Source organism: Sus scrofa, chromosome 15 (genome assembly GCF_000003025.6).
Source record: "Sus scrofa isolate TJ Tabasco breed Duroc chromosome 15, Sscrofa11.1, whole genome shotgun sequence".
Classification (NCBI taxonomy): Eukaryota; Metazoa; Chordata; class Mammalia; order Artiodactyla; family Suidae; genus Sus; species Sus scrofa.
In genome coordinates this window covers 137,386,305-137,403,469 of record NC_010457.5, presented here as the reverse complement: position 1 = coordinate 137,403,469, position 17,165 = coordinate 137,386,305, and the positions used below count along the sequence as shown (strand labels likewise).

Here is a 17,165-nt window from a genome sequence, read left to right as displayed (position 1 = left end):
TCTACATGGTACCCCTTTGCTGAGGTCTGCCCCCCAGCCTGTGCTCCACGAGGGCAGTGGGTACGTTTGCTCGGCACTGCAGCCCGATGCCGAGAACATTCCATAACCCCCCGCGGAATGAAAGGACCACGACTTCCTCCAAAGGAAGAGCCTGGTCGGGGAAGAAAACCCGGCTCCCGGGCAGAATGAGAACCCTGAGCGCGGGATCAGGCCACGCACGTCCTGAGGCAGGGCGGGCGTCCCCTCTGCTTCCCAGGAGGCTGGGGGACCACGGTGGTGGGGGCAGGGGAGGCGGGAACACTTGACTCTGGATGCTGAGGCACCTTTATTTTCTAAAAGCGGGACAAGCCATCATTGCCTGCATCCCAGTTACTTCTGCTCTTGGGCTGAGCTCCCCTCCCCCGCACCCGGGGCACCAGCCTTCCTCCCACACCCCAGCCTCCCGGGACTGGCCCTGCTGGGCTCCACTTCCTTCCCCACAGCCCCCACCCCCACCCCGGAGCTGTACTCCTGACGGGCCACCGGGCCAGATGCTTCCCCAGGAGCCACAGGGGACAACACTCACGGCCCCAGAGAGGCAGGTGATGGAGGCCTGAGCGACTTGGGCTGTTTTGTTGCTTGAGCGTGTCATGACTCATCTTTTCCAGGTGAAGCTCAGAAAGTCTACGTGTCTGGCCAGGTGTCCCCAGCCAGGAATGAGAGTTGTGACATTCGAATCTGGGTCCTGGCACTCCTTGCTCCCTTCCTGTTCCGTGCCCGTCTGAGAGGCCTGGCCAGGAGGGTCACTTGCCCCGACGGGCCTCTCCCTGGGCACTGCCTGTCCGGGCAGCTCCCCCCACACCCAGAGGGAGGACCAGGGGAGCTGAGCACAAGTTTCCTGGCCTCTTTCCAGCCCACAAGGCCAAACACATCCATGCACACTCCGCTGGCCTCACAAGCCCAAGATACAGACACCCACCCCTTTGCAGTGGTGTCGCCACCTAGGACTCGGAACACAGAAACGGGGCCGGGACGGAGGTTTGGAACCACACAGCAGAGGGCTAACTCAGCTCTGTCCTGCAGAGCCTGCGAGGCCAGGGATGCCGGCCACCACGTGCCCTGGGAAATGGCCCTGCGTGGTGGGTACAGGGGTGTCTGCGTCCTCAGGTCTGAGGTCCCCTCTCGATCTGTGGGGTGCTCACCTTGTCCTTCAACGTGCCAAGAGCACAACTAGAGTCAGGAGGCCTTTGCAGATGAGCAGTGGGCTCCGGGAGAGAGAGGGGGCTGAAGACCTGGCTGCGCCTCCAGAGTCCCTGAGGTCCTGTGAGCCCAGGGCCCTTAAGGGACCAAGTGAAGGGAGACCCAGCTAGACTCCTGGTTACAAAGAGACCCCGCCTCTTGTTCTCAGGCCCTAGAGACACCAGAACAGGTAACCCTCACCTCCCCGGGGTCCCCTAAACCCATTTATGTGGGTCAGTTGTTCAGAGGTCTAGAAGCAGGTGGCAGAGAAAGTCACACCTGACTCAGCCTTCGGTCTGAGCGATGAGACGGGGCTGTTCTGACTTCATCCCGATGCTCCAACTGACCCAAAGGCATCGAACCATCAGGGGCACAGTCTCTTGCTTTTCTCGGCACCCCCCCCCACCCCATTGTCTTCTGTCAACTGGGAGGACTCAAGTTTGTTCCAAAGAGTCGTGTGAGAGCGCTACGCATGGGCAGAGGTACTCCACGCTGCATTTTCCGTGGAAAGCCATAGTTCTGGGAGCGCTAAGGTTTCCCGTGGACACCGGCTGGGCTACCAGCACATGAAACACGAGCCCCAGAGCCTGGAGGCAAAGGCAGGTGCCGCCGACCGCTCTGCTGAGCCGGGCAGGAACTTCTTAGCTGACCGGGCCTGCCCTTTAGTCATCTGCTAGCTCACTAGCCCTGCTCCTCAGTCATCTGCGTGCCGCCTGTACGAGGTGACTCGTCAGGTTCTAAACGCGGAAGTGACACGACACTGAACAGCCGGACGTCTTACTGTCCCTGCTTGATGGTCCTGGGGGGAGCAGTAAGCGCTGGACTTCGAGGGGTGTCCGTCACCCCACATTTCCTGCCACCCCTGAGCGCCGTCGGGAGCGGCCGCTCCTAGTTCCCTCACTGCTGGGGCGGGGGCTCCCCGGCCGTGGGGGTGGGATTCGCACACAGAGGGGGGCAGGGAAATAGCCCCTTACCTGTCTTTTGTTCTCTCGCCCCGGATGCGTAAATGCTGGAGACAGAAGCAGCGCTCAAGGCCAGCGGGAAAGGCTCGGGCTTTGGCCTTGGCCTTGGTGTCGGGGAAAGCAGGGCACGTGTGGGGGACAGAGGCCCTCGGTCCCAGGGGTCCCTCTGCTCGCTCCCCCAGAAGCAGCAGAGGTCTGCTGCGGTGCGAAACCTCCCGGCTTTTACAGGCTGTACAGAACTTAAAAAGCAAACCAGAGGGCGCACCCGGCAGGCGTGATCACAGCCCCGCGGCCTCCTCCTTGACGGCCGACCGGGAACTCTTCCACCTTTCAGAACCGGCACGTCTGACTGCGGGGCCGTGTGAGTGAGTTGAGAACCACAGCAAGCGCGTCTGTGACGGAGCAGCGAGGAAAGAGTTCGCTTTCTTCTGCGGGTCGCTCAGCGGCCCCGCTGTGCAGGGCTGGCACCCACACCGCTCGGCCCGTGGCCCCGGCCCACCAACGCCCTGTCCCTGACCACTGTGTCAGCCCCTCGCCCCAGTGTCCCCGGGGAAATCCACCCTGCCACCCCCTTCCTGTCACAGGAGCAACACGGCTCCTCATTCAAAGCATCAGACGAGGGGAACCCACATTCCAAAGACCAGCGGAGAAACACAATCATGAGGCTTAAATGACGGGGGATAGAGAGCAGGACCCCTATTTTCTTCTTTTCTTTTCTTTTTTTTTTTTTGCCTTTTTGTCTTTTTGCCTTTTCTAGGGCTGCTCCTGCGGCATATGGAGGTTCACAGGCTAGGGGTCAAATCGGAGCTGCAGCTGCCGGCCTACACCCCAGACACAGCAATGCAGGATCCGAGCCTCATCTGCGACCTACACCGCAGCTCACGGCAACACCAGATCCTTAACCCACTGAGCAAGGCCAGGAATCGAACCTGCAACCTCATGGTTCCTAGTCAGATTCGTTAACCACTGCGCCACCACGGGAACTCCAGGACCCCTATTTTCTGAAGCAGAACTTGTCACATTTCATGCTGAGTGACACACAGGAGGGTAGCTCTGTGGTTTCATATGCAGTGGACGGAGGGCCCACGGCACAGTGTGTGTGTCGTGGTGCTGACAGGCCAGCGCTTTATCCCAAAAGCTGCCCGGGTCCCGTAACAGGTAACGTTGCAAACAAAATGTGAAAAGCTAATCCTTCACATGTTTAAATCATCAAAATGCAACCCATCAACACACATGGCTACACTTCTGCTCCCCTGTGCAAAGCTCCCTCCTCTCAGCAGGAGCCCCAACTCTCTTGCGCTTCTTAGACCAGACTTTAGAAACTGAGCGATGCCATTCTTTTTTTTTTTTTGTCTTGGGTGTTCCTGGGTCAGGGATGGAACCCTTGCCACAGCAGTGACCTGAGCTGCTGCAGTGACGATGCTGGGCCCTTAACCTGCTGAGCCACCAGGGGCCTCCAGAGCGATGCGATACTGTGTCACCGCACAGTCATTTTCTAAGTTTGGAAGCACCTTCCCCAATTCTGTTTTCACTTCGACCTGAACTAAGTCCTGGGTTCAGGCATTTGGAGGTGGAGGGGGCTTCTCACGGGACAGGGGAGAAGAGCACTCACCACTGGGCTGGCCCGCGCCGAGCTGGCTCTGGAGGAGGCGCGGGAGCTGGACTTGAGCTGGCCGCTGTGCTCCGAGGGCTGCCCACACAGCCGGCCGGGACAGTCGGACAGAAACAAAGAACAGGTCAGCAAAGGCAGGAGGAGGACCGAGGCCCCGCGCAGCCCAGAGGAAGGCAGGCGAGGGCGCGGGGAGTGTGGCCAGCACCGGCCCCCCAGGAACGGGAACGAAGCTGCTTCCCGCTCAGGCCACTCAAAACACAGGGCTTAATCATGCTATCAGAGGAACACACAATTCCGGGTTAGGAGGGGAGAGCACACACAGCATCTGATCGGCTGGGGTGCGGAGGACACCTCGTTTCTGTGCAGAGAAGCATCCCTCTGCGAGGAAGGGGCTGGCCTGGAGACCGTGAGCCGTGACGCCGGCCCCCACCTGGCACAGACCCGGAACGGGGCCAGGGCGCCTGGTGTTGGGGAAGCGGAAAAGCTGGCTTGCCTATTCTCTTTCTACGTGAAAACCTGATACGATTGAGGCTTCATACAGAATCGGGCCTGGCTTATTGGAGAGTCACATGACCGTCTATCTGGTTGCTTGTGTGCCTACGTGTCTATCCACCCACCGAAACTTTCTCTCTTTTTCTCTCCTTCCTGCATTTTTGGCCGCCCCGAGGCATACGGAATTTCCTGGCCAGGGATCAGATCTGAGCCGCAGTCGTGACCTAAACCACAGCTGCGGCACCCTCTCTTTTGCTGGAGTCAAAAACACCAGCCACTCACGTACCTGGAAACTTCCTCTTAGTTTTGATGTGTATTCACATTTGTTCTAGCCCTAAATATACCTGCCCCTGAAAAAAAACTTCTCACCTTCCTCTTGAGCTAGGCAGGGTCGGGGGAAGGTGGCAGGGGAGGCAGGATTTCAGCACCCGGGGGGGTCTGAGCAGCCAGTCAGGCCCACCGACTGGGCTCCACCCGGGCCTCCCCACCTGCGGCAGAGCCCCCGCTGCACATTACAAGGAGCTGCCGCACTTCAGGGGTGCGTGTGCAACACTAGCGCAGATACCCTCACCAAGTTTGCCTGGTTTTCCACCCGCGTGGAATTGCCGAGGGCTGCGTCTGTGTCTGTTTTGTTCCCTGCTGAATCCCCAGCGCCCAGACAAGGCCTGGCGCGCAGCGGGCACTGGAGGAGTACTTGCTGGAGGACCCACTACAACGTGAAGCGCCTTGGTCCAGACGAGCAAGCTCTCGAGACCGTCCTGCCTAACCTCCTGGCCCTGCTGGATAAACAGTTACTGTGTATTTACACACACACTGTGTAAGATGCTGTCTCGGCCGCACAGACCACGCGCTCTACACGGACCACGTGTGAGAGTCACTGCCGCGTGTGGCGTGTGTACGAGAAATTTACCAGCATTCCCAGCCTCGCCTTTCAGCTTTATTGTTCAAAATAAAGGAAGACGCCTAACGTCAGCCTTGAAAGCAGAAGTATTTCGCCTCTGGGTTTGCTGCTCCGAGGGAGGAACACCTGCCCCCTGCAGACAAGTTCTAGTATGTTCCGTGTCACTGGTTTACGGTGCAGAGATAGGACAGACTGCTGTTAACAGGGCTTGTTTCCAGCCCAAGTCTCCCCAGCTCCTGAGTCAAAAACTGCTCTGAAGTTGCCTGATCTGACCTGATCACTCGGCAAAGGATTAGCATAAAGTCTGCCTTGCTGCGGTCTGTGTGGCACCTCGGGAGTCACCGGTATGATGGAGGCGGCGTGGCCAAGGTGGGCTGACGGGAGGTAGAAAGGTCTGAGTCCAGGGTCCGCCTCTTATCGGCCACGAGACCTGGTTCGGGTTACGTAGCCTGTCATCAGCACCACGAAATAAGGACACTGACCGCCCAGGCTGAGGATTTCGCAAGAGAAGGCAAGCCGGCTTCCCCCTGCTGTCACTTTCTGCTGGAGACAACGCTCATGGCTCCTGGTCACGACAGCGTCCCAAAGGGTCAGAACAACTAAAAAGGCCACTTGGCACACAGCCCAGGTCCTTCCTCCAACGCACCCACCTTAGCACTGGGAGGAGGATGAAAACAGGGAGGTTTTCAAGCAAAACTGTTTTGCGTCCAAGACCTGGTCACTTAATCGTTAACTAATTTAACTAGTGAGTCATTTAATTGTAAACACCTACTGCGTCTGAGGCTAACTTCTTGGGAGAACGGGGACGGGGACAAGACTTTCATGGTGGGCTCAGCACTGTCCTGTGCAGACTTGGGGTCAGCCTGGACTCTGAGGTCACCACCAGAGGGACCCCCAGCCCCCTCACAAGGGCAGGTGCGTTTGTCAGCAGCCACAGCTCCGAGCTGATGGAGAGCCTGGCAGGCTGCGCTCCCGGGCGTGGGGAGCTCCGCATCCGCTGGGCTGGACGCCTCGGGGAGGGGAGGTGGGGGGGGACCAGAGCTTAGCGGCCCTGCCCTCCCACTCAGCCTGCTGATCTGCGGGCACCGGATGATGGCCCAAAGATCCCCAAGGGGACTTTACCCCGGGGTTCAATGTGTCCCATTTAATCCAACAGATGTGTACTGTGTGTGCCTTCTTTGTGGGAGGGCAGCGTTAGTGCAGAAACAAAAAAAATGTGTTTTCATTCTTTTATTTCTTCTGCACAACGTGATCCCAGGGGCATGCAGCCCCACGTTAGGCCTGCTTTACCTTCAAAGCCATCCCTCCTGCCGGAGGCTGAAAGCCCAACATAACAACACAAGAGCCATCGGCAGTGCCAGGAAGCACCCTGACGGCCGGGAATCAGCTGCTCAGCAAAGCTCCTCTACAGAGGTGACGTTTAAAGAGAATCCACGGTGTACATCCTGCCAGACACTCGAAAGAAGTTCTGCCTGGGTCACCAGAGATCCACATCGCGCTTGGGAAGCGCATTCTCTGCAAGAATTAGGGCGCTGTCTCTTACGGAGAAAAGAAAACCATTTAGCTGCCTTCTTGCCGTCATGTGGGCCAGAGCTATTTCATCCACTCCAAAGGGTTTAAGAGCTTTCTCAAGGCCTCAAAAATATTTAAGAACTGGGAAAAAGACTTAAAATAGTGGGCTCCACCCCACTAAAATGTACTCAATATGAAATTAGCTGGTGTTTAATTAGATGTCAAAAAACCCTCATGGTATGCCAATCACTAGGTTTAATATTTATAAAAATTCACTCTGAAGAAAACTGTAGGTGACCTTGGCTTACTTCATGAGAATTCCCCAGTCTTCACGGTGACTGGAGAAACTGACTAGATCATAAAACTGGATTATTTAGCCAATTGATTAAGTAACCAATAATTTTCTTTTCTTTTCCCTTTTTTTTTTTTTTTTTTTTAGGGCCACACCCACGGCCAGGGATCAAACCCGCAACCTCATGGTTCCTAGTCGGACTCGTTTCTGCTGCGCCAGGACGGGAACTCCAGTAGCCAATAATTTTCAAAAGCACTTTCAAGTATTTCTTAGTGAGCCCTCACAGTTTGTATGGGACGAGGAGAATCTCTTTTTCTTTGTTTTTTTTTAGCTTGAGGCATGCTGTGGCTTGATGTGAGATCTCGGTTCCCAGGCCAGGGACTGAACTCGAGGCCGCAGTGGTGAAAGCACCACATCCTAAACACCAGGCTGTCAGGGAGCTCCGAGGATGCATATTTACAGGATTCGTGGAGCATCCTTGGTGCCCAGGAGCATTTGCCTCTGGGGACTGCCCCCCGGGGCTGATGCCATTTCAGCCGGTCCTCAGGCCAGGCCGGGAGCTCCCTCACGTCCAAGGGCGGATCCCATGTTCCGTTTTGTTTACCTTTATCCTTCATTCATTTGCCTATTTTTTTCCTTTTTTCTTTTCTTTTTTTTTGCTTTTTAGGGCTGTACTCTCAGCACAAGGAGGTTTCCAGGCCAGGGGTTGAACCGAAGCTACAGCTGCTGGCCTAAACCACAGCCACGGCAATGCCAGACCCTTAACCCAGTGAGGGGGGCGAGGGATCGAAGCTGCCACCCCATGGTTATGAGTCGGATTTGCTTTCGCTGCGCCACAATGGGAGCGCCGTCATTTGCCCTTTTTTGTTCATTCGACAACTACTACGTTTCCTGTGCAATTACTACACCCTTATTGTGAAAGCCTATCCCTTCGGATCCCCTGAAGGGGTGAAAAGACAGCAAAATTAAAAAAAGGTAATTCCAGGAGTTCCCGTTGTGGCACAGCGGAAGGGAATCTGACTGTGAACCATGAGGCTGCGGGTCTGATCCCTGGCCTTGCTCACTGGATTAAGGATCCCGTGTTGCTGTGAGCTGTGGTGTAGGTCGCAGACGCGGCTTGGATCTGGTGTGGCTGTGGCTGTGGGGTAGGCCAGCAGTTGTAGCTTCAATTTGTCCCCTAGCCGGGCAACCTCCCTATGCCGAGGGTATGGCCCTAAAAAGTCAAAAGACAAAAAAAAAAAAAAAGAAGAAGAAGAGCAAGAAAAAAAAGGAAATCCCATGCAAGTCTGAGACTTTAGATTTATCTTCCTCAATCATCCAGAGGTGAAAACAACTGGTGGCCTGTTGAATTCCCTTTCTGCCCTTTTATTAACTGGAGCTGACCTCACGGGGGCTGCAGGGAAAGAGCGGATGAAGCTCAGCTGAGGTTAGTCCTTCCCCTTTGACCGCAACGTACTCGGATGAGTGAGGACGTTAAACTCCCCACCAAAGGTTACACGACTCACATTATCCGTGACCTTTAGTACCACGGGAGACTGAGATGAGAAGTGCTTTCTCCCTGTAACTCGGGTTAGTTATCTCCCAGGGCCGGAGCTGTGCTGAGCAAGTCACCCCAGGGTCATGCAGCAGAAATTTCAGGAAACAAAGAAAGTGCCTTACAGCGTAGGAGCCGCAGGCACTGCCCCGCCGAGCCCCAGCGAGACTGCTCTCACCCAGCACGGATGCCTGTGACGAAAACAGACGGTCAGAACAGGGCATCCTTCCTCTCGCCATCGGCGCCCAGGAGACACTGAAACGTAAGCTAAGGAAGAGTGACGCGCGCCAAAAACAAGTCCCGAAAAACATCACGATGGAAGGCATGCAGGGAAGGCTCAAAACCACTCCACAGGCAAACCCTGGGCAGCAGAACCGCCTCGTGCAAACAAATCTAAGGGAGAGAAGTTTTAGCTGCTCTCAACCGGCATGCAGTGGAATGTCCAACAAGCCTTTAAACCTATGACTCTGAAAAATATTCCTTGCTGAGTAAAAACTCGTGAATCCAGATTTAATCCAGATAGTTCAAAGGCCCTGAATGTTGTCATGGTATCCTCATACTTGATGCTTAGAAAATGCCTCCAGTAGGAAGTGACTTTGGAATCAGATGGCATGTTGATTAGAGTCCAATACTTTACAATTCCTTAAGGACTGCCAGCTAAAGAACAGAACACATCGTTAACTTGGAAACCCGAAGTAGTTAACCACGGAGGGTAGAAAAGAGTTTACGGAACCGTCAGTGGAGACGTCGAACTTGGCCCAGCTTTGAGGAACCGTAATGTTCCCTAGTTCCCCTTAAGGACACAGCTGGTTTGCTGGGCCAGTTACACATCTAATCATAAGCATGCAATCTGGTGGAAATTCAGAAAGTTATTAACAATTAGGTGCAGCTGCTTTGATTATTTAAGTTTCCCACAGGGCATAACTACCTTGTATTTAAAACTGGAAATTTCCAAAGTAGGGTATAATGGATTACCATTCCTTAAGCTTACCAAAGCAATGAAAAGCCATCTTTCTTTTCGCTGAGATTAAGTAAATGCTACAGACACTTCATTCCAGTCTAACAGTCCTATACAAACACGTGTCTTGCTCAGCTATTGTCAGTTATCAGGAGAAACAAAACTCAGGTGCGCCAAAGGGTGGTGCATGTGTAAGATCCACGTAGAGGAGTCATTCACCCCCAGAAAAGCTGCAAACAGGTTAAGTCTACCACACTCAGAGCAGGTGCGCGTGGTGTGAGGGGTGCGCATGCGCGGTGGGGGACGGGGGGCGGGGCGGGGGGAGTGCGGTGGGAGGGGGCAGGAGTGGGAATGGGGGTGGGGTCGGGAGAGGGGGTCGGGGGCACCGGTGGGGAGGGGTGGGGTGTGGGCAGCACACGCACCCGGTAACTCCCAGCCGGCCGGGCAGCGCTGCACAGATAGAAGGGCTGGAGGATGAAAGCAAAGGGCAGGTTTTTAAACCCTTGAAAAAACCGCAACGAATAAGAGTGACAAGGAAATCGCGATGCTTCGGGTTATCAGGTCGGCGGAGTTACTGTACAACTGTCAGGAGAAAACAAAAGGGCCACGGAGGTACTGTGCTTGCGACAAAGCTGGTCCGTGGAAATTCGCATTTACGGGAAAAGTAAACAGGATGATTTTTAACGTTGGTAAAAACTTCCCCAGAATGTCTGAAATGTGACTCTTTTCTGGTCATTTCTTCTCAGGCATTCCTGGAAGGAAGGCTCGGGGAAGGAGCCAGAACGGTGAGGAGGTAAACAACCCCAGCACCCTGGAACCCCACAGCCCCAAATCCCCGGCAAGGACAGCCCTGGGGGTCCTAGGGGGCAGATGCCCCCCAGGAACCTCGCGGCACAGAGAGCCTGTCTCCTTCTCTCAGAGGATCCCAGGGAGCGTCTTCATCAAGATGCCGAAGACGCCGGGAGCCGCGCCCGGAACACGGCCAGGCTGAGACACGGGCCGTGCGGCCGCAGGGACGCCGGGGCGGCTCACTGGTGGCGAAGGCTGGGCTCCCCGCGGCATCAGGACCCATTTCCAGGCAGAGGCCGCGGGGAGCCCAGGAGCCCAGGGAGGGAGGGGTGTCTCGAGGGACCTGACCGCGCCCTCCTCAACGTGATGGACTGCGGCTGCCTCCTGCGGGAACAGGGCTGGGACACCTGGAGCTGAAAAGGCCCCGCACCTCGGGGCATCTCGGGGCCGGCCTTGGGAAAACAGGAAGCAGAGGGCGGGCCGGCCGGAGAAATAAGGCCCTTCTCCCGCTTTCCAAGACGGAGGAGTCAGATCATGCCCAAAGCCTCCAAATTGCTTCCTGCACACATTTACAAGAGAAAACTGTTTTTTAAAAAAACAAAGGAAACCCCAAATGGGGAACAATTGCTGGAAAAGGAGGAGAGACCCGAGAGACCAATTTTTTGGACCTGAGCTTTTAAAAATTTACATTTAGCATATCCTCCTTTTTCCTAAACTTTTTTTTTTTTTTTTTTTAAAAAAAGGTCTTAAATTATTTTTGATGATGTTGTAAAAGGCTGAGAAAAGTCTCGGCAAGTTAGTCCAGCCGACCGAAGCACCTACGGGGCCGTGCCCTTTGGACCTCACACAGAAGAGGGTGACACACCCCCGTCCTTGCGAGGAGCCAGTGCGGCGATACGATACGCAGGAGGAAAGCGGAGGGAGAGCCGCGGGAAAACAGGAGGGCAGACCTGGTTTCCATGCTAGGCACACAGGGGTTTGGGAGCAAGGCCACGACTGGAAAGCCTGCGATCGGAGCAGGAAAGTGCCTGTAATCCGAGAAAATGGGCCGGAGGGGAAGACAGGCTTATGGCTCAATTTCAGCTCAAAGGCATCGTTGAGTCACACAAAATCTACTTCCACAACAAAACCGGTGACATGCACTCACAGGGAAGAGAGAGGGAGCGAGGGAAGCACGTCCGGTTAGCGTCCGAAACTGTTAGGTGGGGCCTAGTTAGTCCTTTTGGGGCTGCACACAGGCAAACGTCGGTTTTATTCATTTTAACCGTTAGCAAGGACACAGGAGTGTGGAAGGCCTCTCTAATTCAAGTTCTTGTTTTTAAAGTTTGGTGGGAAAAACTCACAATGAGGAATTAACAGAGATATTATTAAACTCTCTGTAATAAAGTATCTCACTGGAGATGACCTCTGGCTTGGCCTCCTTGGTGATACCATCTGACGCATGTGTGTCCGGAATTCAGAGAAGACATGATGGGTTCAGTGGTGTGATGCTGAGACCAGCAGTCTAACAGACCCCAACATTTCTGGGGAATATTCCCATACAAGTTCATAGTGTCCCCAGATAAAACGGTCTGTCCAAATCAGAGGACCCTTGAAGAGGAAGCTGGCCGTTTCAGATTTCTGTGTCAGCCGTGTTCCACTAATGGGACAAGCCCAGGACGGCCCTTAAAGGTGATGAAGTGGTTCTGCTCAGGTAACCTGACGGTGCCTTAAGACTGTCCACCAGCCCTGGAAGATCTCTCATTAACTCTGGCTTCTTGGTCCTATGCCTCCAATAAGCTACAGCCCCATGCCCTGAGGGGCAGGCGCGTGAACTCTGGGGCGGGCAGGGAGAAAGATTCTAACATTTAGCACACGCCCTGAACTCGTCCCAGTGGTTGGGAGAAGGCCCTGCGTAGAAGCCATTCTGCCAGCGCGCAGTGTGTCACAGGGTGGGAGCCAGGCAGCCACGCGGGCACGCCAGTGCCCTCGGCCTCCCCCCAGCTGTGTCCTCCTGTCTGTCAAGGGTTTGCTTTGACACATCTCAAAGACGGGAGGGGTTCTCGGGAAGAGTCCCTGACGCGGGTCCACGTTTTTCAGACGTTTCAGCGCCACGCGCCTGCACGAGACCTTCCCATCCCTGGCGTTAAAGAGAATCCAAGCAGCCAGTGCGCTGCAGGAGCAGCTACGGCAGCTGCGCAGCCTGGGAACTGCCCGCACGGCGCTGAGGGTGGCGAATGAGGGGGACATTTACCAGGCAGGGACGTGGGGGGGACACAGCCCGGAGCAGTTCCGATGTCTCCTGTTGGGAATGGGTCAGCTCCACCTTTGACCTTAACACTGCGGACGTGGGTCATTCCTCCCACATGAACTTGAATGAGACGCACGTATGCTGAACACTGGGCAATCCTTCACCTCCGCGTCTTAAATACCTGTCACCATCTTCTACGTTTAAGATGGCATCTAAGCCCGGAAAGTGGGGAGGAAGGAGTTTTCTGATGACAAGTGCTCTTTAAGAGCAAAATCTCCCACTGGATTAGGAAAATGCACCACCACTTCAAGGTGGGGGACCCGCCCATCCTTCGGGGTTGACAGCTGACTCTGTGCTCAGTCAGAACTCGCTTACTGGCGAAGGAAGGGACCGTGTGTTCATTAGCATCGGGGGTTGGGAGGTAGCGGTGGGAGTTTGCAAAGTGGGCACAGTTGCTGGCCGCCCAGCTGCCAGCCATGTCTGAAGCCTCCTCCCCAACCCCTGCAGCAGGAGCAGAAGAGGGACGGGGCTGCGGCGTGGCAGGGGAGAGGACGGAGGAAGGACTGGGGTGAGACGACACGGGCTCTACCTGGCTAGTTTGGATGTTGTCTTTTTTCTCCCTGTGTATTCCTGAAGCTTCCGCTGGTATTCTTTGTTGTGACACTTCTGGCAAAATGAATCTCTCCCTCTCATCGTATTGACTATTGTGCGAGCGGATCCCACAGGTGGGTCTGCCTTCTATTCTCGAAGTGAACGCTCCCAGAGGGCCTAACTCATCTGCTTCCCTCTGTAGGTTTTCCTACCTACACTTGCTCCCTAATGTCCTCTGAGTGAACACGAACCTCACTGAGGACAAACAAGCCTCACCCACTAGGGCTCTTAAAGGGTTTAGAAACATTTGCCTATCCAGACTGACGTATATGCTTAAGGTACGGGAAGGAGGGCTTTTGTGCAGACACTTGGGTTGGACTGGATTTTCGTTCCAAGTCTAGTCCACCCCTGAGAAACTGCCACAAGTATGCATGTCGCCTGCAAAGTAGTTCTGCTTTCAAGAACTCTCAAGGAAAGAAATTCAGGGCTTTCTTCTTCTTCTTCTTTTTTTTTCCTTCTGATTAATTCCAACTACTAAACATCCACGTACTTTCACCGTACCTAGCTTACCACCACAATTCGTACTCAAACACTTCCATCTGAACTGGGGGTAAATCTGAATTAAATGTATCATGTTAATTACCATGTGAATTCCCCGAAACTGACTTTAACACGTATCCAAGTGAACGTGTGTAAACAGACAGTAAAAGAGCAGAGAGCGCGTACACACACAAGAGGGCATGCTACGAAACCTGTCGTTTCTGAAGGGCGGATGCGAAAGATTTAAATGGAAACCAACCAACGTCTCGTCCCGGGCAGCTGATGACAACGTAGAGAACCTGCCGTCACCGCCGTAGCTGGAATTCTGGGCAGCAGAGAAGACAGCGTCAATGATGAGCCTGTCCGTACCCCCCCAAAGCACCACCTGTCCCGGTTAAAGGCAAACCTGAAATCAGGCAACCAAGCCAGTGTTGGGAATGCCGACGCGGCTGGGGATCGGACCTGCTCACTTCTGCAGAAACGCTTAACAACTGGAGGTTCGAAGCTCCGTTGTACGCTTCAGTGTTTCTGTCTCAGTGATGACATGTCCTTTGGCTATTGTTATGATTGAATTATTATATTTAAAGTGAACTATGTATTACTTGTAACTACTTACTGAAAATCTCAGGATGCAACACCTGTACCCTCTTAGTCTAGACTTTCCATGGTACAGATCTTCTTAGGTAACTGAAATTCCATATACTGCACACTTTTCACTCTTTCCTCAGCCCAGCATACCTGGGGGCTACAGCTCAGCCCCAAAGCTCCAGGGAGGTGAGTGGAACCTGAGAGAGGGCACCCCCTTGCAGCTGGAAACCACCCACAGAAAGCTATGTCCCACAGGGTCTTAACACACACTTCATAATGATCAGATCAATCAAGATCTGGGGTGGGGAGGGTTGTGTGTGACTAGTTACAAACGAAGGGCTAGAGAGCAGTTCTCCATGGAGACTGTGAGTTCCCTGATGGAGGAAAGAGACATTTCCAAACCCCCATCATCAGCCTGGGCCTCTTATTCCTTTCCACAGACAGGTGATTTCCACACCTAAGACACTGCTCATTCCCATCCAGTTTTTCTCCAAGCCCATCCCTCCCTGGTTCCTGGACTTTTCTGCTCCTGAAGAAGATGCTGCATCAGATGTGGGCTCTGACTCTTCAGTTATTCTAGTCCCTGATCATCAAATCAGTTTCACCTCCAATTTCACTCTGGGATGAGCAGCTTTATAATCAAATTCTTTGTACTGGATTTCTAGAGGCTTTATCTTAACTCAACCATAAGGCACACTTCATGTCCACATAAAAACCCAGGATTTAAAACATCTGGACATTTGTGCCACGTGGAGCCCGATCCCATCTTCACTGCCACAAATGTGTTGGCAACCATCCGGCTGGAATGTTTTACAGAAGAACGTCCTGCAGGGCAGAGGCTGGACCAAAGAGCTGCTCAAGTAGCTCCTACCTCCGTGATTCTTTGTGATTGACATGGTGAAACTGTGCATTTAGGGTGAAAAGTTACTGCCTCGTCAATACAGCCCCAACAAGTGGGGGAGTGGGAGCATCAGGGAACACTGCAGCTCTTGTCCTAAGCTGCCAGCACCAAACGGCCTGCAGGGACCCTGAGCACAGGCAGCGAAATGGCCAACATCTCACGAGAACAGAATGGCACCTGCTTGCCTCTGTTCCCGGAGTGCTGTATTACCTTCAAGAAGAACCTAACAGAATTCGACCAAGTCCAAAGGTTCGAAAAGTCCTTGCAAAAAGCAACGTAAATAGGAAAGCGGAGCCATTACACGGGGAGTTTTTAGTTTGGACTGAGAAGAGCTTCGCTGAAACAGAAGAGCAGGCAATTCTTGATAAGGAGGAGAGGGTAAAACCCGACCAGCAGGTTTCAGAGGACAAAGATGGGGTCGTGTTACTCCTTTGAAACCTGATGATACAATTTCAATATATATATATGATATTTCTTAAGAAAATATAATTAAGTGAAAATAAATATTATTTTATACAACTAGTCAAATTTAGTACCACAAGAAAATAAATGAAACCAATGTAAGAACAGGAAGATTTTAAACAATTTTTTCTTTCTGCACTCGTGGCATGCGGAAGTTCCTGTGCCAGGGATTGAACCTGAGCCATAATGGTGACAATGTCGAATCCTTAACTGCTAGGCCACTGGGGAACTCACGACTTTCGATAATTGAATATATGAGAGATGGGCAGCAGGTCCCCAAACTGAATGAAGATGTGTCTAGTGTGACCAGCTGCCATCCTCAGTGACCTCCTTGATAAAGCCCAAGCCTGCCTCTCGTCTCGCTGCCCTACTATTGGTTCCTTCCTTTCTCTCTCCCGCCAGTAGAGCATCTCCCGGCTCTTCTTCTGCCTCCGGTCCCCAAAGTGGGAGCAGTCCAAGCGCAGTGTTCAGGAAAACACAGGCTGTAGTGCATGCGTCTTTGAAACGCCAAGTGAGAGTGTGGAGAGCTGCATCTAAAGCAGGACCTACTGAGTATGTGCACTGTACACATACACCTGGGGCAAGAAGAGAATGAAGGAGCTGGTGCTGAACGCCAGGCCTTTTAACTTTCAAGAGAGTCGAGTCCTCTCAAGAGGGATCTCACAGGAACACTGGGAATGTCAGACGATGCCCAGTTGAGGAACGTCAACCGGTTGCAAAACATTAGCTTTCATTCGTCACGCGCTCAAAAGGGGGGGGGAGGGAGGAAAAAAACCCAAAGAAGCTAAATTTGGCAATCCTTTAAAAAGCTTTGCAGCAAATTGTTTGACGTTTGTGTCATGCAAATTTACTCTACTAACCCTGCCAGATCTTCGACTCAGGGACTGTGATCCATATAATTCGCCATCATAACCATTTGTCTGTTACAATGAAGAAAAGGAGAAAAACCGCCGTCAGGATACAAATGGAGGCACAGGTGCAGAGCCATGAGGGAGAATGAGGCAGGTACAGACTGAGCTTTGGGAGTGAAGCGGCTGCACAGGCCCCGGATAGCACCCACCCCAGCCTGCCCCCAGGCCTCGGGGCTTCTGATCTGCTGCACTAGGTCTCGGGAGAAACCAGCCTCAACGGCGAATCAGAGTCCTCTCAGTGTCACTGGTGACTCAGGGCCCAGGCTCGGGGACAGGCGGCAATGCCAAGCCCCCAGGGAGTGGAGCTTGCGGGGCCTGGCCTGGGCACACTTGCTTTCCTGGGCAGTGTTCGGTTCCAGCTTTGCGGTGATGCTGTGAGAACCCCAGCCTGCGAGGGGCCTGAATGCCAGCAACTGGACTCAGTTCGTTTTCAGGTCCTCACTCGGCATGAAGTCCCTCAAAACTACGGCTCATTATGAAGAGGTATTGAGAAGACTCAGAGGTAGCGTCCACTCAATTGATAACTAGACCCAAACATTCATCATGGAAAAAACGTTGAGCGTGGCATTCTATCCCCTATATTAGGTTTTTTGTCTTTTGTCTTTTTAGGGCTGTACCCGTGGCATATGGAGGTTCCCAGGCTATAGGGGTCGAATCGGAACTGCAGCTGCC

The 17,165-nt window shown here is 53.6% G+C and overlaps 1 protein-coding gene across 46 annotated transcripts in view; it reads right to left on the bottom strand.

Annotated features, from left to right (window-relative positions):
* Positions 1 to 17,165, bottom strand: part of LRRFIP1 (LRR binding FLII interacting protein 1) — a 156,122-nt gene that overhangs the window by 35,914 nt on the left and 103,043 nt on the right. For 11 of the 46 annotated variants that reach the window (XM_021075506.1, XM_021075473.1, XM_021075481.1 and 8 more), the window contains 5 exons: positions 16,443 to 16,502; positions 13,891 to 13,956; positions 9,904 to 9,948; positions 8,649 to 8,714; positions 3,793 to 3,870 (listed from right to left, as the gene is read on the bottom strand). The exons of 25 other annotated variants lie outside the window; for them this stretch is intronic. In XM_021075506.1, coding sequence (XP_020931165.1) covers positions 3,793 to 3,870; positions 8,649 to 8,714; positions 9,904 to 9,948; positions 13,891 to 13,956; positions 16,443 to 16,502 — 315 coding nt within the window. The remainder of the gene's footprint in view (positions 1 to 3,792; positions 3,871 to 8,648; positions 8,715 to 9,903; positions 9,949 to 13,890; positions 13,957 to 16,442; positions 16,503 to 17,165) is intronic. 10 more of the 46 variants (XM_021075504.1, XM_021075502.1, XM_021075474.1 and 7 more) reach the window with 5 other exon arrangements.